Below are 27,329 nucleotides of genomic sequence, written 5' to 3'. Positions count from 1 at the left end.
AAATCTCTTATTACTCATATGCCCAATTTTAGACCAAATCCCCAATGCATAATGTAGGTCAAAGAGAAGTTGTGATTTGTTTATTAATAACCTACTTTTTAGCACCAAGTAAGGCAGTACACCCAAACTTAAAAACTATGAAGCGCCCTTAAATCCTTCCTTTCTTTCTCAATAATTTAGAACAAAAGCTGTTAGGTTGGACAAGCAAGCACGGGAGTCCAGGTGCAGCTCAGTAGGCAGTTTGGAGCCTGAGAGGGGTGAGGAAGGTGTCTGTGCTGGCAGGGAATGTTGGGTTCCCAAGTGCAATAAGAAGCGCATCCATGTAGGGTGATGGGGATGACCCTGTATGGGGACAAACTTCATGTAGATGAGAAAGTCATCTGCATAGGGATCAGGGTGGAAAGAAGAGATTTGTTATCTAAAGGAGACTTGATACCATCAGGAGATATACTGAGGACAACGGGAGGCAGGTTTCTTAATAGAGAAAAGAATTATGGTGATGTTGGATTGGAATTGGTGATAGCAATGTGAACTCACTATTTTACTATATATGTATACACACAGATACAAAAATAAATATAATGTGAATGCATGTGAGTGTGTGTGTGTGTGTGTGTGTGTGTACATATTACCTAGCTAATTCCACTAAGAGAGTGCATTAAGAGAGCACATCTAGCACTTAGCTTTTGGTTTTTAAATATAATTCTTTTTAAATATGATTCCTTTTAATTAAAAGGAATCAAGGATTCTTGGAGAAAGGCTGATTTTAGGGCTCTACGAGATAAGCCTGGAACTTACTGTGCCCCTGAAAGAAGGAAACACTCAAACAATGTTGGAGACAAGTCAGAGGCATACAGAAGCCAATTTGAAGCAATTCTCATTCTCTATATCTGGGACAGTTTGAGCACCAAAATACTAATATTACTGGTAATGATACTAATTCACTGAATGCAATAAAAAATCCATTAATCCATACTGGCATACATACATATATAAGTAAATGAATGGGTAAAAGCAAAAGCTTTTCCTTACAGAAGAATGCTGATGAGTAAAGATAGAAGAAATCATGTAATTTTAGAATTCATCATTTGGTAGCCATCAATGTAATAATTAATTCATCCAAAAATTTCAATGGCTGCTAAAACTAGTGAGTTAAGTTTTGATTAGAAATAGGGTAGCCTAATTGTTTCAAAATATCTCTCCACAAAATACTAATTAATTACAAAAGAAAGAGGGAAAGATTACAGGGGAGAAGACTGGCAGACACAACCATTAATCAAGTACTCAAAGCAAACATAACGAGTAATGAGAAGATGAATGCAAACCACACAGCACCTGAGAGGATGCAATGAGATGACCTCAACATCACTTCTGTAATGTTCCTGCCAAAAATAAAATTGTGAGGGAATATCCAACAAATCCAAAATCAGGAACAGTCTGTAGAACAACTGGCCTGAAATCTTAAAAAAAAAATGTTAAGTTCATGAAATTCAAGAAAAGATTGAGGAAATCCTCCATATTGAAGGAGATTAATGAGACTTGACAAGTAAAAGCAACACATAATCCCAGATTAGATCTTTTTGTTATAAAGGACATTTTTAGGACAGTTGATAAAATTTGAATGGGTTCTGTAGATTAGATGATAGAAATGTATCAGTGTTAAAATTTCTGATTTTGAAGGTTGTGTGTGGGAATATCCTTCTTTGTGGCAGTTACAAACAAATATATGGGAATGAAGAGGCATGATGTAGCCCACCTTACTCTCAGATGGTTCAGGAAAAAATGTACTTTGTAGTTTTCTTGCCAAATTTTCTCTAAGGTTGAAATTGTGTGTGTTTGTGTGTGTGTGTGTGTGTGTGTGTGTGTGTGTGTAATACATATTAGTTGAATGTTACAAATCTTGAAAATTTTAGAGCAAGTGCTTTATAGAGTGAAATAATATACTGAAAAAAAAAACAGAGGGAAACCATTTTAAAAGTTGGCAGTTTTTAATGCTCATACCTATACAAAACATTAACATTTTACTCATCTAGAATACATTTTTGTACTTTGAGGAGGTGATCTTTACCTTATTTGAAAAAATAAAAAAGGTCTTTATAATTCTCTTATTATATAAAGTTGAACCATGAATAAGTGGACTATATATTTTAGAGTTTTATGATTGAAGCAGAACCTGTGGGCTGAAGAATTTCAAAACTGACCATTTTTCAATGTTGAATTAAGCTGTTTAACATTACGGATACTGGTATATGTTTTAGTCAAAGACCTTTTCGTTGTAAGGACTAGACACCCCAACTACCTCCAAAAAAAAAGGCGAAATACAAAAGGCAGTCTCACAGGTGAGAGAGCAGGGCCAAGGGGACTGGAACTGGGACAGATAAGTGAAAGGCAAGAACCAAGTCTGCTTGCTGCCTCCTACTCTCTCAATGAAGAAACAGTCTCTTTTCCCTACTCCTCAGGAACGGATCTGCAGAGCAACCTCTGGAGTTTTTATGTTAGTATCAAGTTCACAGAAAAACAGAAGCCCCAGCCTCCCTTGTTTGACTTCAACACAGCTCTAGAAATTTTAATAAGAACTACCAAGTGTGCCTTTCTATGATGTGATAACTGTAGGTGAACCAAGAGGACTTATATTTTTAAGAATGACTTCCTTGTTCCTTAGTTCTTCTAATTGTAAAACAAGTGTTTTGAACTACAACTAAAAGATCTTAGTCTGCAGTTCTAAAATTTTAATCTCTGAAGAGCTTTAAGTTAATAGAAATTATGATAGGCAGGAGAGAGGAAAATGAGAGAGATAAATGGGGCAAAAAGGACATGGAAAAATAAGACAAGATATCAGTGATGATAGTGTACCATGAATGAGAAGTATGCTATATACTCTACTCTCTACAACTAATGTCCAGCACTGAACATATGTACACATGTGCGCAGTCATCCAGGATTAAATGGTGCAGACAGAGCTCAGTGCATAGTTCACATGTCCAAAGCCAAGAAGAATGCGGCAAACAGTGTGATGTTGAGGTCTTTAAAGAAAGCCATATAATTATCTTTATTATAAGATATGAACTAAGTCTTAAAGGAAAAGATCTAGAGGCAGGAAGACTGGAGAGAGGATGGATTTTCAAGAGAAATCATGTGATTATTGTTTGGAGAGGTGATTGGAGTGAGCAGTTACCTTGAGTCACTGTAGAGACTGAATGTTAAAGCTGGAGAAAAGCTTAAATATCATTTGGTATATTAAGTACAGGAACACCAAAATATTTATCCTTATTATATGCAAAATGTCTGAATATGAATTTTTTGTTTGAAAGTATATAGCATCTGTGAAATTCACTAAGTAGTTTTTAATCCAAAAGTGATAAAGAATCATTTATTTATTTCAGTCCCCTAAATTAAACAATGCAAAAATAAAAGCCTAGAGAAGGAAAATGACTTGCTGAAGGGCACACTTTAATATTCCATTTGCTAGAAATGTACAATGATTTTGAAATATACTAACTGAAGAGTTTTGCATTTATTTGTTAAATACTATTGAATTAAATAAGATTGTCAAATATAGAATTCTACTTATTTTGTGGCTTTTTTTTTTCTTTTTTTTTTGACAGCATCTCACTCTGTCACCCAGGTTGGAGTGCAGTGGTGCAATTTCTGGGCTCACTGCAACCTCTGCCTCCCTGGCACAAGGTTCTATTTACATATTAAAGATGATTGTTTCTGGCCCAGGGTAGTGGCTCACAATTGTAATGCCAGCACTTTGGGAGGCAGAGGTGGGTGAATAGCTTGAGCCCAGGAGTTCAAGACTGGCAGCATGATGAAACGCTGTCTCTACTAGAAATGCAAAATAAAGTTAACTGGGTGTGGTAATACACACCTCTAGTGCCAGCTAGTCAGAAGACTGAGATGGGAGAATTATCTGAGCCCAGGAAATTGAAACTGCAATGAGCTGTGATTGCACCACTGTATTCTAGCCTGGGTGATGGAAGTGAGACTATGTCTAAAAAGAGAAAAAGATGATTATATCTATACTTAGTTTACATTATTTAAATAAAAAATATTTCAACAAACTGGAAAACGTAGAGAAAATGGACACATTCCTGTAAGCATGCAATCCTCCTAGATTAAATCAGGAAGAAATAGAAACCTTAAACAAACCAATAACAGCAAGATTGAATTAGTGATTTTAAAACTGTCAACAAAAAAAAAGTCCAGGACTAGATATGTTCACTAAATTCTATCAGACATTCAAAGAATTGATACCAATCTCACTGAAACTATTCCAAAAGACTGAGAAAAAAGTGATCTTCCCTAAATCATTTGATGAAGCCAGTATCACCCTGATACCAAAAGCTGGAAAGGACATAACTGCAGACCAATTTCCCTGATGACCATTGATGCAAAAATCTTCAACCGAATACTAGCTAACTGAATCCAGCAGCATATCAAGAAGATAATTCATCATAAGCAAGTGGTTTTCATTCCGGGGATGCAGGAGTAGTTTAACATACACAAGTCAATAAATGGAATAAATCACATAAACAGAATTAAAACCAACAACCATATGATCATCTCAATAGATGCAGAAAAAGCATTTAACAAAATCCATCATCGCTTTATGATAAAAACTCTCAACAAACTAGGCATGGAAGGCACCTATCTCAAAATAATAAAAGCCATCTATGAAAAACACACAGCCAACATCATGGGGAAAAGTTGAAAGCTTTCCCCCTGAACAGGAACAAGACACATGTGCCCACTTTCACCACTCCTATTCAACATTGTTCTGGAAGTACAGAGCAATTAAGCAAGAGAAAGAAAGAAAGGTCATTCAAATTGGAAAAGAGGAGGTCAAACTTAGCTGTTTGCAGATGATATGATTGTATACCTGGAAAATCCTAAAGACTCCTCCAAACACTCTTAGATTTGATAAACGAATTCAGACAAGTCTCAGGTCACAAAATCAATGTACACAAATCAATAGCACTGCTATACACCAAAACGACCAAGCTGAGAATCAAATCAAGAACTCAATCACTTTTATAACAGCTGCAAAAAATAGTTCAAAGAAATAATGGCCAAAATCACACATGAAATCCACTAATGCTAATTAATGATAGCTGATGAGCTAAAAAAAAAAAAANAAAAAAAAAAAAGTTTTAAGAAAGTTTATGAATTTTTGTTCAACCAAATTCAAAGCTATCCTGGGCTGCATGCAGCCTATGAGCTGTGGATTGGAAAAGCTCAATAAAGAAAAACTAACATAAATCCTTCTTAAACTTTTCCAAAAAATAGAAAAGGAGGTACACTTCCTAACTTATTATGTAAAATATGCATTGCCCTCATATCAAAGCCAAAGACACTATGAAAAAGAAAACCACGGGATAATTCTTAAGAATATGGATACAAAAACTCTCAAAATTTTTAGCATACCAAATTCAGCAGTATATTAAAAGGATTATAAACCATACACTAAGTAAAAGTGAGATTTATTCCTGGAATGACGGAAGGTTCAACATACAAAAATAAATCAATGTAAGTACCACATTGACAGGAGGGTTGTCTGAAGGTTATCTGAAGCAGCTCCAGCAGCAGCCACAGTGGCTCAAACTCCCCCAGCTGGGACAACTCGAGACGCCTGCCCATTTTCAGCAGACTTTCCATCTCAGATGACTACACTGGGGTAGGGAGGGACCCCTGCCTACTCTACTACCTACCTCGCACCCACATCCCATACCCTCATCTCCCTACCCATCCGATTCCCCATAACCCCTACATTAACAAAGTTAAGCTCAATTCCTTTTCCTCTAAAACCTTGGAATGCCCTATTCTCTCCCTCTCATTACTCCAACTAAAGTAAGGACAAGTCAATTTGTCAGTAGCTTCTTCTGGTCTGAAACCCTGCCCCAGATTTTATAGCCCACTTACCATGCATAACAAAGTCCTGTATTTTGTTAGTGGATGTCTTTTATGCCTGGCTTAAGCCTTAAGTGCCAAATCACAAAAGGAAAAGCAATAACAGTTTGCAGAAGCAACTTAGTGCTTTGTAATCTAACTTTGTCACTGTGACTACATTACCCCTTCAGCACCAGAGGGCACCATGGGCCTCCTGGAGAGCCTCTACCCATGGGGGAAGTGGAGGCCAGAAACCAGCAGCTCTCTCCACTGGCGACACAACTGCACCTCCTTTATTTCAGTCTCCAGCACATGTATTACTCCCCTCTTCCCAGTGTCGCATCTTCACCCTACCCCCCAGCCTCTTGGGATAGTTGTTGCCACACTTGGGTTTTGGGAGAAACCTGTCTTGACATTTAAAAACTTTTTTCCCAATCTGAACCCCTGTCAACGAATCTTGCCTGGGTTTGTGTAGGCCTGCAGGAAGAAAGGCTAAAATGAAAATTTTGGCTGCAGTGGGACTTATGGGGTTTACATTTTTCTTAAGTGGGCAGGAAGGGGAAGCTAGAGGGACTATGAGAGACTAAATTTTGGTGATAAAGTTCCCTAGGTCATATGTGACATCTTTAAAAAAGAAAAGGTGAAAAAAAAAAAAAGGAAGGGTGAGCAGTTAATGGTATTCATTTCACATAAAATATCTGTGTAAAATGATTTCCTGTAGAAGTAGCTTTAATAATATTTGCTCTAGAATACTGTAGGTCTATCCTTAAAGCACTCACGCCATGCTTTTTTCCTTGGATTTTAAACTTCATATAACTTTCAGAAATTGGAGAGTAAAACTTTTGCTTGTTATTGCACATCAATATAAAAGGCTTATTTAACCTAAAAAAATCCACCAACTTAAATATTAATCTGATTTCAAAATATTAATCTGATTTTAAAACCACTTTCACAGAAATATTTAGAATACAGCCTTACCAAATACTGTTTGACTTATAGAACAGGGAATGGGGTTGCTGTATAGCCATGGAACAGCCTAGGAAGCCTTGTTGGATGACCTAAAATAGCCATGGCCCTCCCAAGTTGACACATAAAATTAGCTATCACACTGTCCTAACCTCATCAACAAAATAATATTAGATGGTATAATACAATTTAAGACCCCTTTATTAACAAAATTGTATATTTTTATAGTTTCAGTTCTCATTCCTACAGTATTTTGTTATTAACAATGACAAAACATACTTTTCTCTCTGCTCTACTGAGATGTCAAGGGTTATAGTAAAGTGAGTTCCCAGAAGTTGTCTGGTCTATTTGAGCCACATTGAAAAGCACATATTTGATGTTTCTGCTGTAAGAGTTTTCTTGACTGTGAGGATGAAGCCTGCATATTTCTCTCCCTAGAAATAGGACTTATGCAATAGGGAATGAGGTTGCTGTACAGCCATGGAATAGCCCAGGAAGCCTTGCTGGACAGAACTAAAATAGCCTGAAAATTCCCTAGCAAAGCAAAAGGCTGAAGAAGCATTAACATAAACCTCTATAACATTCCTGTGGCTTTGGCGTTTAATAGATTATTGCCTTTTCTATTAGACTGTTTTCTGTTAAGCCTTGGTTCTTTTTGACCTCTTTTTCCTTGTCATTTTTTCTCACTATCCCAACATTCTGCCTGGAATTTTCCATCTATCAGCTGTTTCTCTCTGGAGATGATTATGTAACTGTTTACTCTGGTGATTTATTCCTTCATTTACTCTCTAGACAAGATGATTTTCCTAATCTTCTTTACTTCCTAGGTCTCCTGAACCCATGCTTTGGATCCCTGTTGCCTTTTAAAGTAATTTTTGTCAATCATTTTGCATTTTTCTATCTTCTTAGCTATTTTTCTTGTGGGAATTTACACTAAGTAAAAATCTCATTTGTCCTCAGGAGAGTGACTTTCCTTTCCAGTTTAAGTTTACTAACCTGAAAATGAGCAAGTTAGAATTTATGACCATTAAGTTCTCTTCTAGCTGTGAAGCTACTTGATTGTGTTACTTAAATGATCTTGAGTTTTAGCAGGCATTGCATGCACTCAAAAAACATAAAATTTAGTAAATTATTTCCTCTGTCACTTGTTCATGGTTGGGTATGTGTCCTGTTTTTAATGTTACACTCCTCACTCCTCTGCCCAAGTATATTTCCAATACTGAAACACCCATTTGGTTGCATATGGGCTTTGAATCTCATGGTAAAAGTTGAACGCCATCTTGGAGAAATAAAATATATCTCCATTTCAAATCTCCATTAGTACCTTTCTTCTACTTGTCTTATAAGATAAGCAGTCAGAGCCTAAAATTAATGTAACTTTGGGGAGGTACTTTTCAAAGCAGGAAAATCAGGTAATGAAAGCCCATGATTTGGGTTTAACCCATCAAGTCCAGAGCAAGGTGAAAAGTCTGTACAGTCAGATCACCAGGACTCCTTGTGCGAGGAGCAGGAGTGTGAAAATCGAGAAAAGAAACTGTACTCCTAATTCTCTTGAAGGTCAGTTATGAGTGGTCTAACAAGGTGGAAATAGTGAAAGGACATGACTGAAATATTTGGTTATATCTCTTTATTACAGTCTTTCAGTCTGTAATTTCTCTAAAGGAAGAGTACTTATTCTGTTAATGGTGTTGGTTTAAATAGATATAGTTGATTTGAAACTTCCAGTGAGATAAGGTGTGATTTGCCCAGGGTTGGTAGATGGAAAATAATTTATGAAGATTCATAAGTCACTTACTATGTGCATAACATCATATAGGACATTCTCAAATTCACTGGAATTTGTTAGTGGGGAGGGAGAAGAATAGGGCAGAGAGGAAGCACACCATTCAAATAACAGTTACGTGCCAAAATATGTAAAATTGTTTACAATGTGGAAGATAGAAACAGGGGCCAGTATAACTGAAGCAGATTAAAAGCCAGCATGGGGGAATTAAGACTTGAAATGGGGCTTTAGGAAGGAGCAGGATTTGGAGTTGAGAAAGAGAAAATAAGAGAACCATTCTGTTTTTTTGGTTCTGCAGAAATCCTGATTTAGGATCCTTTAATGTGAAGTTAGGTCCACTGGCAGGTTTGAGGAAATAGAATTTTAATATTAGTTTGTAAAAAAAAAATTGTAGTAATTGAAAGCTCTTTATATGAGTAATTAATGCAAAAAAGTACATTTGTCTCTTCCTCCAGGTGTGTCTGCACAGCTCACCAGTACCCGGCATCGTCGGAACACATCCGTAGGAACACCATTTTGGATGGCTCCTGAGGTCAGATAGAGTTTTGAGGGAGACGAACATAATAGCTGATCCTGTCTGACTTTCCTTTATGTATACTCTATCTCCGTAAGCGTTTTGGAATATAACAGAGGAAACTGTCAGTTGTGTTATTTTTATGTGAGATTTTTGCTATGTGAGGAGGTACCTGGGAGGTGGTCAATAAATGGGCTGCGAATGAACATATGAATCAACGAAAGACAGAATGAGTGAATCAGATGAGGTAAAGAGAAACTACTTCCAGCTTTGATTCTTCATTAAATTTAGCTGTTTAGCGTGCATCTGTACTAATGATATTTACATTCTCTTTTAAAATTGTAATAGAAATATAACATTATGAGAACCCCTAGCCTTTGTGAGATCAGATTCAGGTCCATTAACCTATATGGCAGGTTCCTGTGTTGAGTCACTCTGCCTGTGGACTATGTTCAGCTTTAGTAAATTCTTTTCAGCATTACCTTTGGGAAGTTGCAGATAAACTGCTAAAATAGTTGAGAGGAAAAGTTTTCAAGAATCATCTCCCCCATCACTATTAATGCTTTTAATCATTTTAATTATGTTTATCACTTATAATAGACCCTTATTTTTGAAAACTCTCTCTACAACTGTTGGGGAAAGCACTGCTATTTATCTCCAATTTTCTAGGGAGTTAAGGGAAGAGAAGTAATTCATATACTATATTAATATTTTCAAATCTTATAGTTAAATTTGAGGATTAAATGCTGGTATGCTGTTTTTATTTGAATACTCATTTAATTATTACTTGCAAAACAAGTTAAAATGTAAACTTAGTACAAAATATGGGCAGAAGATGAATTATTTTTAGGAACTTAAAAAATCCACAGTGGGTTAAAAAAGTTTTTTAACACAGAGCACATCTTAGAATAAAAATAGAAAGTATAGTCACATAAGCAAAAACAAAAATTGAAAAAGAGAATCTCAAAGGAGAGTTTCTTTAGAATTTGTTCTAATATATCAGATTACTAGTGTTTTTAAAGCTTACAAAAAAATTTACAAAAATGAGAAGTTAATAAAAACTTAGTTATAATAGCAAATATTGCATTTTGTTTGCATATATTAATAATGTGATTAAATAATTAATATCCTAGCTTTATGGTTTTTATATGTTTATTTATTACAACAAAGCCATTATTCAATATTTAAATTTCCATTTAGTAAAAACACTCATTAATATGTAATTACTAGACATTTTTCTAATGTCAGTTTTATTATTAATAAAGCTATAGTAGCCCAAGTAAGGCTAGAAAGTTCTTTCTGGCTTAGCAAGCTAATAGATATTATAAAAAAGAAAAAAGGTTCACTACAGTTTTTTTCAAGCTGTCATGGAAATACATGTTTGAAATTTTGTTCATATTATGTTCATCTCTCTGTAATAAGTATTGAAGAACGTATTTAAAATAATGAGCTTTCTAATTAATCAAGATATTCCACAGATACCTCTCTATGGTATTAACAGCAAATTTTTAAGAATTAGAAAGCAATAAGGTGAACAAATATAAATATATTCACCGTGATGGCATAGAAGTATTTCAGTGTTTTTAGAGCTCAGGAGGCAAGCTTATTCAAATCAATTATCCCTTGAAAAGTGAAATTCTTTATTTGGCATTTTAAAATTAAACTCTGTATCAGAAGTAGCATTCTCTGGTTACATAAAGACATCCTCTGCCAGGATGAAGGGAACAAGGGAATTAGTGACTGTAGTAGGTGACCTTACAACTTATCATACAAACCAGGACACCTTGGAGAGTGAAAAGGGCTGATACTAGGATGACAAGCATGAAACAAGAATTTCCCAGGCAAACTGGTATATAAATTCACCTGAGCCTATGGGGAGATATGTTCTGACTACACATGTAAAGTCATGAAATAATGTATTATCCTGAAAAATAATTTTCCTTAGGAAAAAAATGACATTATTTTTATGCTCTAGCAAACAAAGGTATATTAGACAACAGAATGAGAAATTCATATGAATGCATTTTTGAATTTTAACAGCTTTTTAGACATTTTAAATAAATGGAATAATACAATATGTGGCCCTGTGTCTGGCTTCTTTTACCTAGTGTAATGTTTTCAAGGTTCATCCACGTTGAAGCGTGTATTAATGCATCGCTCATTTTTAGGGCTGAATAATATTCCATTGTATGTATAGACCACATTATGTTTATCCATTTGTCAGTTGAGGAACATTTGGATGTTTATAACTTTTGGTTACTATGTGTGAACTTTTAATGTAAAACTTAGGGCTATACTCTTTCCTTCAGTACTTCAGGCTATGCTCTCTGATTTTAGCAGCTTACTCTCACGTGATATTAAAAATACTTTCATAGAAAAGGTTAAGAAGCACTGTATATGATGATGTCCCATCATCCTAAGTTGAGAAAATATTCTTTCTTTGTATATAAACATATATATGTATGTATACATGTATACATACATATATATGTTTGTATATGTATAATTTGTGTATGTATTTATTATTGTGTATGTATTTGTGTATGTATTTATTATTATCCTTCAGGTACTTAGAAATGAATTGGTTCAAGGTCTTCTTATTTGCCCATAAAGTCGCCACCCAAGCCAAAACCAGAATATTACCAACAGCATGCACTGGACTCTGTCACTTCCTCTATTCCAACTCATTACCTCCTCTCAAGAGTGTTGTCCTATGTTTTGTTTGTCATTGCCTTCTTTTTATTTTTTAATCACACTGATATGCTTATAATGAAACCATTTCCTGTCATTGCCATTAGTGTCAGATATGAATAAAGATTTATGAAGGAATCACCTTTTCTGGATGACATGTGTGTAAATGTTACCAACTAAATTCTAGTGTGCCCACACACAAATTTTTTTTAAATGTGTTAAGCCTGATGTTAAGTGAAGTCAGAAGGTGAAATATCATTCCAAAAAGGGCCTTAGATTTTTCACTTTATATATCATTTTACAGTACTGTATTTAAATGACACAATTCTAATCTGCCATCATCCCAAAATTATTTTTTATTTTTCTTGTGGGTTGGCATGCACAAGACATAAAATTTTAAAAATGTAAAAAATGGTTCTTAATATGTAAAGTTGAATTTTCTTTTTGTGATTATTGATGTTAATAATTACCATTCACAATCAATCTGTATTTGTACTTACACATTTAGAACTAAATTGGGAAGTAATCAATGAAATACTTTCTCTATATTATACAATCTTACAATATTATAAAAACAAATTCCCCTTTTTTCCTTTTTTCTCAATTATATCTTTTGATTACTGACATGTTTTTAAACCTGGTTGCAGTTTTAAAAACAAATTTAGGGTGGCCTCAGATAAGCTGTTGGTAAAACCACATTAGGGTTTATTTTTATTCAGTTTTCTTTTATTAGTGGCTTAAAACTTTTTGCATTCCTCCAAACTTGTCTTATTCCTCCCATGGGTCTTCTGGTTGCCAGTAGAGATCAAGGCCATCTAACTAGACAGCCCTCAAGAATATTTACCTTTATTTCCTCCACTTTTAATTCTTTGAAAACAGTCTTTATCTTTTCCCATTCCCTCAATAGATATTTATTGAGTGACTACCATTGCCCAATCTTAAGCTGTGCATTTGATCCCATGCAGTTCCATTTGGAACACCATATCGTTCCTCTTTTTTTTTCTATATTTTCAAAAATATTTCTTTTTATAGGCTTCTTTTTTCATATTTGTAAGCCTTCTAACATATTATCTGTTCACAGAACAAAAATACTACTACCAATAATAATTTGATCTTTTATTCTCATTCTAAGTTACTGCCTTCGTTTTTACTTGTAGCTGTCAAACTTCACCAGTTTAAATACTTAATGCTTTGTTCTAAATATTTTACTACATACTTTTTAAGGTTACAAACTTCACCTTTTGGTGGTGTGGTTTCCTACTAGGTGATTGCGTGTGAACAGCAATTGGATACCACTTATGATGCCAGATGTGACACTTGGTCCCTGGGTATTACAGCCATTGAGCTGGGCGATGGAGATCCCCCACTAGCTGACCTGCATCCAATGAGAGCACTCTTCAAAATACCAAGGTCAGATGACTAACATTGGGTCCAGTATCTACAACTGGTTTTCCTTCCTCCATCTACTGAGTGTTCATCATGTTCTTCATGGAGACATTCGGATATATCCCACAAAGTTGGGAGCAGAAGAGTCTGGAATATTATTCTGCTCCTTCTGAGACATTGTATTTGTTCAGTAGTTGCATTTCCCTGGTCTAAGTATAAGAGCTTTCTCTTGATAATCACTGTGTCTTTCTCTCTTTTGCTAGGATTTGATATCAGAAAATAGCAGTTCCTCCCACTCTTTATCCATTCCCCAATGACTCAATGAGGCATCATAGTCCATAACCTGTGCAAGAGTTTTGCTTGGTTTTACCCACCAATCTAGCAATTTTTTACTACTTGTGAAAACTTCCCTTCATTCAGAACTTTAAAATAATATTATTAAGAAAATTATATTTAAAATTTCTTGAGAAAATGATTTTAAACATGTTAATATTTTGAGTATATTAATATAAAGCAATAAATTTAGAAGAATAACCTCTTTTGGTGCCATGACAGCACTTGACTATATAGCCCCACCTCTTTGTGCGTGTATCAGCAGATGTTCCTCTGCTATTCTATTACTAATTTCTTTAAACACTATTTTCTATGACTGGTCCTAGGTGTTTCAGATAACTAATGTGAAAAAATAACACATTTATTAAAGGTGTTGTTTTTAAATACTTTTTAAGGATTTTGCCTTAATTATAATGGAATGCACACCCAGACCTTGTGGTGACAGGGATCTAGGACATTAGAATATTTGGCATCTAACTAAATTATTATAAGACCAAAGCATTTGAATTCATTTTTAATTTTACCTTTGAATTTCTTGACCTATCTATGTATTGCAAATTGTAATACTTTGGCTATATATCATCCTTTACATACTGCTAATTTTGTAAGTGGGGAAACAACATTATAGAAAAGAATGGAAAACCTTCTCTATACTAAATCCAAGACATTTCATTAAATATGAAGAAAGCATGAAAAAAATCTGTATTTTCTCACTCCTATTGTCATTCAGTATGTAAAGTGAAGTTCTGTACTGTCTTAGCTGTTTTAATTGTGGATTAAACCATCATATTTGGTCTGATGTTATTACTCTTGGTGATAATGCCACATGAAAGAAGGATGACACTGTTGATAAATATTGTACCTAGGTAACAGGCAATGTGCAAAGTAATTCTAGAAATTACATCATCTTAGTTATTTCTTTATTATTTCTACCACCAGTGGAATTCCAAGAATACTGACTATGGTAATATATAGAAAAAGGGGATCTGAAAAGCTACCCAGTTCTGAGTGTTCTGAAATAATCCAAATTTTGTTATTCAAAGCAAGCCAATAAATCTCATAAAAGGAAATTGTCAGGAGGACAAGAAACAAAACAACATTTCTGGAGAAAAGAATTACTTCTTTTAATGTGCAAATTAGCAATCTTAAAATTGTCCTAAGGATTGTGAAATGAGCTTAGTCGTGATCTGGGGTAGATGAGTAGCTGCACTTTGCTTTAATGAGCCTGTACAAACTGTACATTAATTTCATTATAAGCTATTTAAGGAGTAATGCAGAACCGAAGACAAAGTATTTCCATTTCACTAATGAAAACAAAGAGCTGTTAGAATTAACATAAAGCAGCACTTCAGCAAATTCAACTATCATGGTTGATCAATGTTGCTTGATTACAGAGTTAGATCAGCCTCATTTTCAACTGATGTTCCTTTGTATTCAACAAATGTGCCAAAAAAATATATTTGTTCAGCTTAAACTGAAAGGAATTAATAAAATTGTTAAAGTTGTATTCAGAGCTTTATCGCTAACAATATTTTTCAATTCCTTACCTTTGTAACACTTTGTAATGTGTTTCCTGCCATGTGTCCAGTAACAACAGAACAACAACTCATAAGGGCATTCTACTGTGCCACCCCCGGGCACACTTTCCTCCATATTCCAAACAGCCCACTTCTGTTTTCCCTGGATGTTCCTCAGAGACTTCAGTGGAACTCACAGGAAAAAAAACCTTTTCCCCAGGATCAGTTGTTTCTGTTCTTTTAAGTGCTAATGTTTCCTAGAGCTAGGTAAAAACAAGAAGATTATTTAAAAGAGAGAAAGAGAAAAAAAAATATTAGTCGGGCATGGTAGTGCACACCTACCTGTAGTCCTAGCTACTTGGGAGGATGAGGTGAGAGGATAAAAAGAAAGAAAGAAAAAGAAAAAAATTAACAGTTTGGAAAATTTAGGTCATATTTAAGTGCTTTCAGAGAGACAAAAATTGTGTCTTTTTGTATAAAGAAAGATGATTAACTATCTGTATTGGAATTGGAAAAAGATGGAATCCTTGATTACAATTGGCAGAACCTGTCATTGTAGTAATACATTAGTCTATCTGGCTCTGCCTCTCATTTTACACTGACTGACCAATATGCAGAATTTGATATTGATTCTTATTTTTCTAGGAATCCACCCCCAAAACTAAGGCAGCCTGAGCTATGGTCAGCAGAATTCAATGACTTCATAAGCAAGTGAGTAACAATGGTCTTTTAAAAAACCAAAAAGATTCCCTCCTGCTATAACTAAATCTCCTCCTATTTCTTCTTATCTGTTAAACAGCCCCAGATATTTCCATTATTTTCTTCAAAAGAAACATCTATAGTGTCTTTTAAATGTTGGGTGACTTTATCATTGCTCAGATAGTGGCCTTAGGGTCATGTTTATTCACTTTTCAATAGCTAAGCTTCTGTGGACCCTTTATCATCAATAGATATGTTCTTCTGTTCACCTGTGCTTTGCAATTACATCCTCAGCATCTCTCACCTGCTGAACCAGGACCCATTTAGTGAGTTGTTCAACCATTCATTTATTTGCATCACTAATTCTCATTGCAATCAAAGAATTTTCATTGCAATCAGTGAATCAGATACTTGTATCTATAAAATCCTTATATATTCGAAATTCAGTGAACAGTTTAAATTTGACAAATATTTAGCACAAGTGCAGTACCTGTGGACAATTGACTAGAAACTAGGAGTCAACCATTTCTAAAAATCTGTCCCACAAACCTTTTATTGCAATTTTTATTTTGTCTTCACCTTAAATAAATAAGGTAAGGGATGACCCTTGGTTGGAAATGAGAGAGAGGGGTTGTTAAGCTTTGGTGTGCCAAACTGTACTCAGAAAATGTAGGAAGGGCAAAGAAAGTAGAGGAACAGCCACATTCATACATAGTACTATAACTGTTTTCTTATCAAGAATATCTGGGGGTGGGCCAAGATGGCAGACTAGAAGCAGCTCATGTGCATCACTGTCATAGAGAAACAGAAGGCTGCTGAATACTGAACTTGCAGCCAGTCATCTGAGAAACCACATCAGGATGTCAATGCAGCAGGGAGACAAAGAGAGCAGTGAGGAGCAAAGCTGGGCACCAGCCTCTCTGGGCTTAGCTCAGAGCCAGGAGAACCTCTTCAACACAATAAAAAGGGTGAGTGAGTGAGAGCCCCCAGGGGGATTCATGCTTTCCACAGTGATCTGTGCAAGACTGGGAATGTGAAAATCTTCCTGGCCCCGATAAGTCCTCCCACCATGCTTCTAGACTGAAGTGGAGAGCTACCCAGACATTTTATGGGGGCAACTCTTGAGTCCAAGGGCCTCTACAAGCTTTAGGCCCTGGAACAAACCAGCAGCAGCAACGTAATCTTAGTAGAGGCCACAGATGCAGTGCCCAGGAGAGATTGCTTCACACTCCCTTGCTGGATAGGGCTCAGCACCAGCTACTAGCCCAGTGATCCTACTTTGGTATGAACTCAAAGGGCACAGCTTCCTGTTATCTAAGGAAATACCCAGATGGCAGAGCATGTAGCCCCATCCCCCTCCACCACTGGTGGCCAGACAGGCAATGCCTGCTAGAGCTTCCAGTCCAGCAGTCCTACTTCTATATAGACTCAGCTAAAGAGGGGAAATTTTCCGTTGTGCTGGGAAGCATCTGGATGACAGCACCGGTGACCCAACCCACCCACCATGGATAGCCAGGCAGGCAGTGTCTGCTAGAGCTTCTGGCCCAGCTGTCTTGCTTCTATGGAAACTCAGCCAGTGGGCAGTCTCCTGTTTTCCCAGAAAGTACCCAGGTGACAGGGAAGGTGTCCCCACCCATTTCTGCCACTGGTAGCCAGGTGAGCTTCCAGCCTAGAAGTCCTATCTTTGTCTAAATTTCCCAAGAGGCACAGTCTCCTGTTGCCCTGGAAATACCTGTACAGCAGGGTGGGCAACTCCATCCACCCCCATTTCTCACACCCGGAAGGCCACACCTCCTAGAGCTTCCAGTCCAGGGGTCCCATATCTGCCTGAACTTTGTGGGCAGGCACAACACCATGTTTACCCGGGAAGCACATGGACAGCAGGCTAGGCCAACCCAGCAAAGATAACAGCTTGTCTGCCAATTGTAGCCTCTGCGTGAGGGAGCCTCATGGACCAGAATACCCAACAAAATAAACACAGCCAGGGAGACAGTAATTGGAGAGGGCTCCTCCAAGACCCAGGAGTGGACTAGAACTGAAGGCAGTCTACCAATCCCACCTTCTACCATAATCAAACCCCCAAGTGCATCAAGGAAGATAAAATCAACAAAGCAAAAACAAACAAAAAACAAAACAACTCAACCAAAGAACAGCAACGCAAAAAGCCAGCATACCTTTTTATTTCCAAATGATCGCACTGGCTTCCCAGCAATGGTTCTTAACCAGGATGAAGTGGCTGAAATGTCAGTAATAGAATATGGATAGGAGCAAAGATCATTGACATACAGGAGAAAGTCTAAGTCCAATCCAAGGAATCTAAGGATTACAATAAAACAATACAGGAGCTGGTAGATAAAATGGCCATTATAAGAAAGAACCAAACTGATCCGACAAGAGCTAAAAAACATACTACCAGAATTTCATAATGTACTCACAAGTGTTAACAGCAGAATCAACCAAGCTGAGGAAACTCAGAGCTTGAAGACAGGCTCTCTGAAATAACTCAGTCAGATAAAAATAAAGAAAAAGCAGTAAGGAAGACTGAACAAAATCTGTGAGAAAATTGGTGTTATGTAAAGAGACCAAATCTACAACTCATTGGTGTCCCTGAAAGAGAGAAAGAGAAACCAAGCAACTTGGAAAACATATTTCAGGATATTGTTCATAAAAATATCCCCCAACCTCATTAGAGAGACCAACATTCAAATTCAGGAAATGCAGAGAAAAAAAAAATACCCCTGCAAAATACTATGCAACAAGTATTTCCCAAGTCACATAGTCATCAGATTCTCCAAGGTATAAATGAAAGAAAAAATGTTAAAGGCAGATAAAGAGAAGAGGCAGATCACCTACAAGGGAACCCCATCAGGCTAACAGATTACCTGCCCTCAGAAACTCTACAAGCTAGAAGAGATTGAGGGCCTATATTCAGCATTCTTAAACAAAATAATTTCAACCAAGAATTTGATATGCAGCCAAACTAAGCTCCATAAGCAAAGGAGAAATATGATCCTTTTCAGACAAGCAAATGCTAAGGGAGGTCATTACAACCAGGCCTGTCTTATAATAGGTCCCAAAGGGAGTGCTAAATATGGAAAGGAAAGACAATTACTGGCCACTACAAAAACACACTTAGGTACATAGACCAGTGACACTGAAAGCAGCCACACAAACCAATCTGCATAATAATCAGCTAACAACATGATGACAGGATCAAATTCAGACATGCCAACACTAACGTTAAATGTAAACAGGCTAAATGCCCCAATTAAAAGACACAAAGGATCAAGTTGGATAAAGAAGCAAAACCTAATGGTATACTAAGAGACCCATCTCATTTGAAATGACACTCATAGACTCAAAGTAAACAGCTGGAGAAAACTATCTCCAGCCAACAGAAAATAGAAAAAAGTAGGGTTGATATTCTAATTTCAGACAAAACAGACGTTAAACCAACAAAGGTAAAAAAAGATGAAGAAGGGCATTACATAATGGGCTCAATTCAACAAGAAAAGCTAACTATCCTAAATATACATATGCACCCCACACAGGAACACCCAGATTCATAAAGCAAGTTCTTAGAAACTTTCAAAGGGGCTTAGATAACCACATAATAATAATGGGAAACTTTAACACCTCACTGACAATATTAGAGTATGTGCCATGTGCAGATGAGTAGAAAGGATATTCTGTTGTTTTAGGGTGGAGAATTCTGTAGATGTCTATAGGATCTATTTGGTCAAGTGTTAAGGTCATGAATATCTTTGTTAGCTTTCTGCCTTGATTCCACCAACCAATTCTAGGTCTTTTACCCCTTGCGACCACTGAAAACTCGTTGAATCCTTTTAAATATTTGAAGTCAGCTGTCACAGCTGATTAAACATTCTACATTTGATCAAATACTCCTCCTGTGCTATTGTTTCAGGTGCTCTCACCAGCCCTATCCTTTCTCCTGAATATGCTCTGGTATAATCTATGAAGAAGTATAACATCCATTAGTACATTTGCTGTATGATCTCAAAAAATACCTATTGACATGAAACTTAAACATCCTTAGCTGAATAGCCTTCTCAAATGGGTTAGCGGTTTTATCACATAGAAACAGATGAATTCGGAAGCCTTTAAAAGCATTCCTGAAGGTAAACTGCAATGTTTGTTTTAATTTTAGATAAGCATTAAAACTATAATAACTTCATTGTCATTTATCTGTAGCTACTGACTTGTAAAGGAGCCTTTGTAGAGGAGACATTTTAATTATCACTTATGCAATAATCCTTGCTGGGAGTCGACAGAAATGCTATTTAGCTGAAAGTTGGTATCACTGCAGCTTAATCACTCACAGATGTGTGCACTTTCACAAACATTTATTTCACCATATTGCAGTTTGATATTTTTGAGAAAATAAAAATTGCAATTAATATATTTTAAGCTTGGGCTGAGCATTTGTAAGGCACATCGCTCTGGCATGTTAGACTAGTTTTTAGGAATATGAATAACAATTTCAAAACTCTAACTTACTTAATAATTGCATGTTCTTTTTTGCCAGTGCAGGTGCTTGACTAAAGATTATGAAAAGCGTCCAACAGTGTCAGATCTTTTACAGCATAAATTTATTACTCAAATTGAGGGCAAAGATTCGATGTTACAAAAACAACTAATGGAATTTATTGGCATCCGTCAATGCATGGGAGGCACAGAAAAGGCCAGGTAAACAAATAATATCTTGACTCCAAAATCCAGAGATTATTGAAAGATTTTGAATAGTTTAACAATGCATTAGTTTTTAAGGTGAACAAAATTCGAAGTAATGGGGACTTACACGAAAAATGAATGTCACCTGTTGAATCGCATCTCAATATTGGTAAAATTACAGCCAGCACTTTTTTGTTTTGTTTTGTTTTGTTTCATTTGTTTGTTTGTTTGTTTTGAGATGGAGACTTGCTCACCCAGCTTGGAGTGCAGTGGTGCAATCTCGGCTCACTGCAACCTCCGCCTCCCGGGTTAAAGTGATTCTCCTGCCTCAGTCTCCTGAGTAGCTGGGACTACGGATGTGTGCCACCACACCCGACTAATTTTTTTTTATTTTTTGTTGAGACGGGTTTTCATCGTGTTACCCAGGTTGATCTCTATCTCCTGACCTTGTGATCCACCCATCTCAGCCTCCCAAAGTGCTGGGATTATAGGTGTGACAAGCAGCACTTTTTAAACAACTTTGTAAGAACAAAGAATGTAAACTTCAAAAGATCATTTTTGTATTGGTATGTTTTCTTCTATTTTCTGCTTTCCTATAAAGTAAAATATCTTAGATTTGGGATTTAAAAAAGAACATAAAACTTGAAAGACCTTTTGATACTATTTGTTCATTTTCCTTGATTAAATTATATTTAAAGATCGTTTTAAATATCTTTGTACTTCCTGTTGGGGTTTTAAATAGAATATAAGTTTATTTTATGAAATCTAAAAGTTACAGAGAAATATACAATGTAAAATTAATCAATTATAACATTTTAATCTGTAACATTTTAATATCTTCTTGCTAGATACACTTTTTTTTTTTTTTTTTTTTTTTTTTTTTTTTGAGACAGGGTCTCACTTTGTCACCCAGGCTAGAGTGCAGTGGCACCATCTCTGATCACTGTAGCCTCGATCTCCTGGGTTTAAATGATCCTCCTGCCTCAGCCGCCCAAGTAGCTGGGACTACAGGCATACACCACCATGCCTGGCTAATTTTTGTATTTTTAATAGAGATGGGGTTCTGCTGTGTTGCCCAGGCTGGTCTTGAACTCCTGAGTTCAAGCGATCCGCCTGCCTCAGCCTCTCAGAAGGCTAGGATTACAGGCTTGAGTCACTGTCCAGCCAGACATTTTAAAACATTTTTAAAACAAAATAGGAATAGTATTTATATGTGTCCCAGAGACTATCTTCTTTCACTGACTAGTGAATATCCATATGATTAAACATTCTTCTAATATGAAATTTTAATGGCCAGATACCATTCTGTTGCCCAACAATTTAATGATTAATTTAAATAATTCCAGACATTTTGTTGGTTACTAATTGTTTTTACTCTCTCAAGTAACTGTGTAATGAAAAGAGTTGTACATTAATCTCTTACTGTTTTCTTAAGATAAATTCCTATCAATGGTACTATTAAGTCAAAAAATTATTAAAGTTAAATTTATAATTTAACTATTCTTGAGAATCCTATTTGTTTCATCCCAGGAGCATATCACTATTTAGGGAGTTGGAAGAAGTGAATAGGATATGACTTATTTAAATTTCTGTTGTGAGTATACACATTTAATTCCTATTTGTTTAATGCCTACTATGTGCCAGATTTTGTGTTAGGACTTTATTATGTTATCTCATGCGATTTTACAAGTCTGAGGAAAACATTTTATGATAACCAAGTGTCACAGCTGAAAAGAATTGAAGTTTGCAGAGGTTAATTAACTTGTCCAAGGCTGCACAGGTAATAAATAATTTAGCAAAGATTCAAATTCTGATCTTAAAGCCCAAGCTTTAATTCACAGGAGTAAATGGACTAATGATTGTGGATGATTTTGAAAGAAAATAATCCTTGTCTGAGTTTACAGCTTTGCTGTAGACACAGACCTTTAATAAGGAAGAATTAAATGGCAAAAAGAAAGAAGTAAATATGTAGTTTATAATGAGGAGCTAATCATAGGTTGTCCATGCCCATCTTTTTATCTTTCTGTGAATGTTGTTTCATAATCTGCTGCAACCTCATTCTTCCCAAAACAAACAACAAATAATCAACAGAAATTGAGGTATATTCACATTGTGTAGAATGTTCAGTGTCAAGAACTGTGAAGGATCTGAGATATTACCCTACTTGCAAGCTAACAATTTGGCCTGCCACAGTTTCATGGATGCTGGCCAAAGACACGAGATTCATGGATGAGAGACAAAGGACTTTACTACTCAGAGCCAAGCTGACAGCATGAGTTTATGTTCTCATTGGCTGCACGCTAGAGTCCTAGAGGAAATGTGGAATAGGTGGATGTTTTGTGCCTACTTGGCTTGCCTCATAACTGGGAAACCGTGAACTTGGGAAACTCCAATCTTTTAAAGGGGATTTTTGCATGCTTGCCCAAATTTTGCCTTGGAGGAAACATTATCTTTACCATCCTGGACACCAGATAAAACTTTCATCTGTCCTAGAGGGAGATAGTATTTTTAACTTCCAAGGCTGTTTGCTATACAAACGTTATTGAAAATATAGTCTGAAACAAAAGCTAATATAAGACATGCAGAAATTTGAGAGATTCATGAATAATTTGAGAGATTCATGAACACTGCCAGTGTTCAGGCATCATAAGAATGGTTAAACTACATAGTATTTAGATTCTAATGCTTGTGCTGTAAGTTTCAGTAATTTTTGGGCACAGTGTTATGCTCAACACTTTCTGATCCTGAGGCACAAGATGTAGTCTTGTTTATCCTGTTAAGAATTCAGAATATGCTTTCAATATAAGAATTTATGGCATACTCAGTTATGGAAAATTTTCAGTTGTTCTTTTACATATTGATCTTCTCATTCTTTTCACTTTTTACTTCTGAGACATAAATGTTGGAACCTCCTATTTTGCCTTATATGTCTTGCAATTTCTCTGTCATGTTTGTCACTCATTTATCAATCTCTGCCATATTCTGAATGAATTCTTCAATATTGTGTTACAATTCACTAATTTTCTCATAGAACTGGGCCTAGTCTAGATATCTTATATACCAATATTTTTTACGCTGATATCTATTACATATCAACATTTATATTTTTAATTTCTATAATTTCTTTCTTGGTAAGTGGTTTTTTTGGTAACCACTCCTTTCATATCTGACTTTTTATATCTGGCTACTCATTTTTTCTTTTGGGAAGACTAATTTTTTTCTTTTTGGGGGAATGTAATTCTATTTTTTTCTCTTTGATCTTAAACATACTTTTTAACAGTAACTCTCAGATTTGCATTTCCACACAGGTGAATTGTCCTGATTATCGAGTTTGTTTATTTATTTAATATTTGGTTTCCTTCTAGGGTTCAGAATTTTAGTTTGCTTTCTCATCTTGAGTGGGACTTTTTTATTTTTATTTTTCTTTCCTTTTGCATTCTCTTCTATTTGGAAGGTTTTGCCTTTGCCATTACTTGGTTTCAAGATTCCAAGGAATCTTGAAGGAAATTGCAGGAAATTGCAGGAAATTGCAGATCCCAAGATCTGCAATCTCGGAAAAGGCAAAACCCTCCAAATAGAAGAGACTGCAAAAGGAAAGAAAGTAATTTGAAGGAAACTGCAGATCTAGTTGCTGAGGCTGTGGGAAGTAGACCCAGTGTCTCTCTATCCTGCTGTCTAAAGCACCTGGCTCCATATAAAAGGAAGAAGTGGCAGAGTTTTTTCCATCTTTTTCCCAGGCAAGGAACCCCCCACTCAGCCCAATTCTTCCCATCACACCTTGGTCAGGGTCTTCATTGTGAATGGGTGTTTTAGTTCCTTTACTCTTCAGGCCTCTTTTTCCCATTTTTGGTGCTAGACTTTCCCATTTTTGGTGCCCTCTTGCCTGGTGTTTATTTGCTCTGTTAGGTCCACTCTAATGTTCATCTTGTTTTAGACAATATCTTTGTCTTTTTAATTTGATTTTTTGTGTAAGACATTTTGTTTTTTACAAATGTATGTTTGGAAGAGGTGGGAGTTGAACTTGAATCTTTACCCACAATGCTCTCTTGACCATGGATCTTAGTCTCAGGTCTTAGGAGGAGGAAGGATTTTCCTGCTCTCAGCATTCATATTCACACTAGTCCCCAAGTGTGAGACATACTCAGGCAAAAAGAAAAGAGGCTTGGTTATGCCACTGGCAACACATTAAATAAAAGCTGTCTTCTTGAAGACCACGAAAAATAATTTGATTTGTCACTTTCTGATGTTGATAAAATTGATCCAAAAATCTGGTTGTATTAAATCAACATAGCTAACTCAAAGCTATGTATTGAGTTATTCTTTTTGTATATGATGTTATCCTTTAGAATTGTGCTTGGCGGGATAATTGTTTTTGTTGTTGTTGTTTGAGATGGAGTTTGGCTTTCGTTGCCCAAGCTGGTGTGCAATGGCATGAACTCGGCTCACTGCAACCTCCACCTCCCAGGTTCAAGTGATTCTCTTGCCTCAGCCCCCGAGTAGCTGTGATTACAGGCATGTACCATCATGCCCAGCTAATTCTGTATTTTTAGTAGAGGCAGTGTTTTACCATGTTAGTCAGGCTGCTCCCAAACTCCTGACCTTAGGTGATCCACCCGCCTCGACCTCCCAAAGTGCTGGGATTACAGGTGTGAGCCACTGTGCTGGGTACAGGATGATTTTTTAAAAATTAAAGATTCAGCTTTAAAGAAAATGGTCCTAATATAAATTGAATACAAACTGCATACTTTATAAACTTCCTTGTTGGAGGGAGGTGGAAGGTTGAGAGATACCGTGGAATGGATATGAGATCTTTCTATTTTAAGCCAAGTCCTGAATATAAAACACATCACTTTTCTAACTTGTTCAACTATTCTGATTCTTCACAATAGTGCATAAGACAAATGTGCATAGCAACAGCTGCTTCTATGATACACTCTTCGAAAAATGGGAAGGCATTTTTCACACGAGTTAAAATTGACAATGTTAGAAGGCAGACTAAATTGGAAGAAACTCTAGTTATAAAATATTTTAAAAGAACATTTTTCTTATGAATCCAGTATTTTTAAACAGTTGACTATCTGATTTAATGGGAATAGATAAAAGTCATTTGTAACTGAAATGTGCTACTCAGAATTCTTGACTAAAACAATACAAGCCCACTTAAAAAGAAGAGCAGTTTAGTGAACAATATTGGATGGCTCAGAGAATGGAAAGGATGGGAGAGAGCCAGGCTGAGCAGTGAAAGCAGGGGCTTCAATTGTCCTTCCTCAAGAATCACCAGCCAAAAGGCTACCACTGAAAAACCACCCACCTGCCCCTAACATTGCCTGCAGTGACACTAGTTTCTTGAATGCCATATCCCACTCAAAATATTTGTAAACTGACTGAGCTTTCTGTCGCTTCCTTGAGATCCTAAGTTCCATACTGGACCATTGGATTGCCCACATGTAGGTCACAGGCCCACACTGTAAGTGAAAGCAAGTGGTGAGAGACACTTGGTCTCAGCTCACTTCCAGTTTCTGTGTGAGAGGCAGAGTCCTACCTCCTAACCATTTTGAAATCTCTCCCACAGCAGAAGGGTATTTTTGAGTTGCTGGAGCAACAGATGGATAGCCATTATATGGAATACTTTTTATTCTATTTCATTTTATTTTAGAGACAGGGTCTCACTGTTGCTTAGGCTGGCCTCAAAATTCTGGACATGATCCTCCTGCATCAGCCTGCTGAGTACCTGAGATTATAGGCACAAGCCACCGCATCTAGCTCCTGTATGGAATATTTAACAGGCTCCTAAAATTCTTTCTTTTATATACCTTGAACATTTGCCTAAAAATATTATTTAAGCTATGACTGGCATTCCTTGTAAATAAAGAAAATATCCAACTCAGTGCATCTATTTAAATGATAACAAATTTCAAATTAAAACTTCCTTTTTTGACAGTCATTATTAGCATGTTATCTTAAATTTCTTTTGTATTTTATATACAACACAAAATACCTTTTTTTCTTTTTTTTGAGACGGAGTTTCGCTCTCGTTACCCAGGCTGGAGTGCAATGGCACGATCTCGGCTTACCGCAGCCTCCGCCTCCTGGGTTCAGGCAATTCTCCTGCCTCAGCCTCCTGAGTAGCTGGGATTATAGGCACGTGCCACCATGCCCAGCTGATTTTTTGTATTTTTAGTAGAGACGGGGTTTCACCATGTTGACCAGGATGGTCTCGATCTCTTGACCTTGTGATCCACTCGCCTCAGCCTCCCAAAGTGCTGGGATTACAGGCGTGAGCCACCGTGCCCGGCACAAAATAACTTTAATATTTTACTTGATACTCTCAATATGCTAGTGGCAATTGCCTTTGATATTTATAGATTGTTAGATTTTGCATATAATTTCATAGAAATAAAAAGGATTTACTAACTTTGGTTTCTTGGACCAAAAGTCCTAGCTGTATTTATGGTGTTGTTGCAACCAGTCCACTTGTCCTGGCATCTATGGTTTTTAGGCTAGAATATAAGGCAGACTTGAGACATATGTGGAAGAATTAACAAAGGAAAGACAAACTAAAAGTTGACCATCCATTCCGCGTTAAAAGTACCCTGCCCAAGTTGTCAATTTCTTATTAGGTGTGAGAGTTTATGTAATGTAAATTCCCTCAAATAGGATTTTTATTTTACAAAACAGAACAATTAAAATAAAAAGCAAAAAAATCAATAGGAAGTAATAATAGGGTTCTTTCCGTGTGGCAAAATGCATGACTCCATTTTATGTTCTATTTTCTAGGCAAGATAATTTTTCTGTAATGGCTGTGACCATGTCATGGTGAGAATTATTCACCCTTTGGAACATGTACCCTTTTCCTTAA

The 27,329-nt window shown here is 36.3% G+C and overlaps 1 protein-coding gene across 4 annotated transcripts in view; it reads left to right on the top strand.

Annotated features, from left to right (window-relative positions):
* MYO3A (myosin IIIA) overlaps positions 1 to 27,329 on the top strand; it is a 239,557-nt gene that overhangs the window by 60,535 nt on the left and 151,693 nt on the right. For all 4 annotated transcript variants that reach the window (XM_037740961.1, XM_017535518.2, XM_017535516.2 and 1 more), the window contains 4 exons: positions 9,094 to 9,170; positions 13,108 to 13,253; positions 15,725 to 15,790; positions 20,330 to 20,485. In XM_037740961.1, the coding sequence (XP_037596889.1) occupies positions 9,094 to 9,170; positions 13,108 to 13,253; positions 15,725 to 15,790; positions 20,330 to 20,485 (445 nt within the window). The remainder of the gene's footprint in view (positions 1 to 9,093; positions 9,171 to 13,107; positions 13,254 to 15,724; positions 15,791 to 20,329; positions 20,486 to 27,329) is intronic.

This window comes from Cebus imitator, unplaced genomic scaffold, assembly GCF_001604975.1.
Source record: "Cebus imitator isolate Cc_AM_T3 unplaced genomic scaffold, Cebus_imitator-1.0 Scaffold92, whole genome shotgun sequence".
NCBI classification, from domain to species: Eukaryota; Metazoa; Chordata; class Mammalia; order Primates; family Cebidae; genus Cebus; species Cebus imitator.
This window is presented reverse-complemented; position numbering and strand designations above follow the sequence as displayed.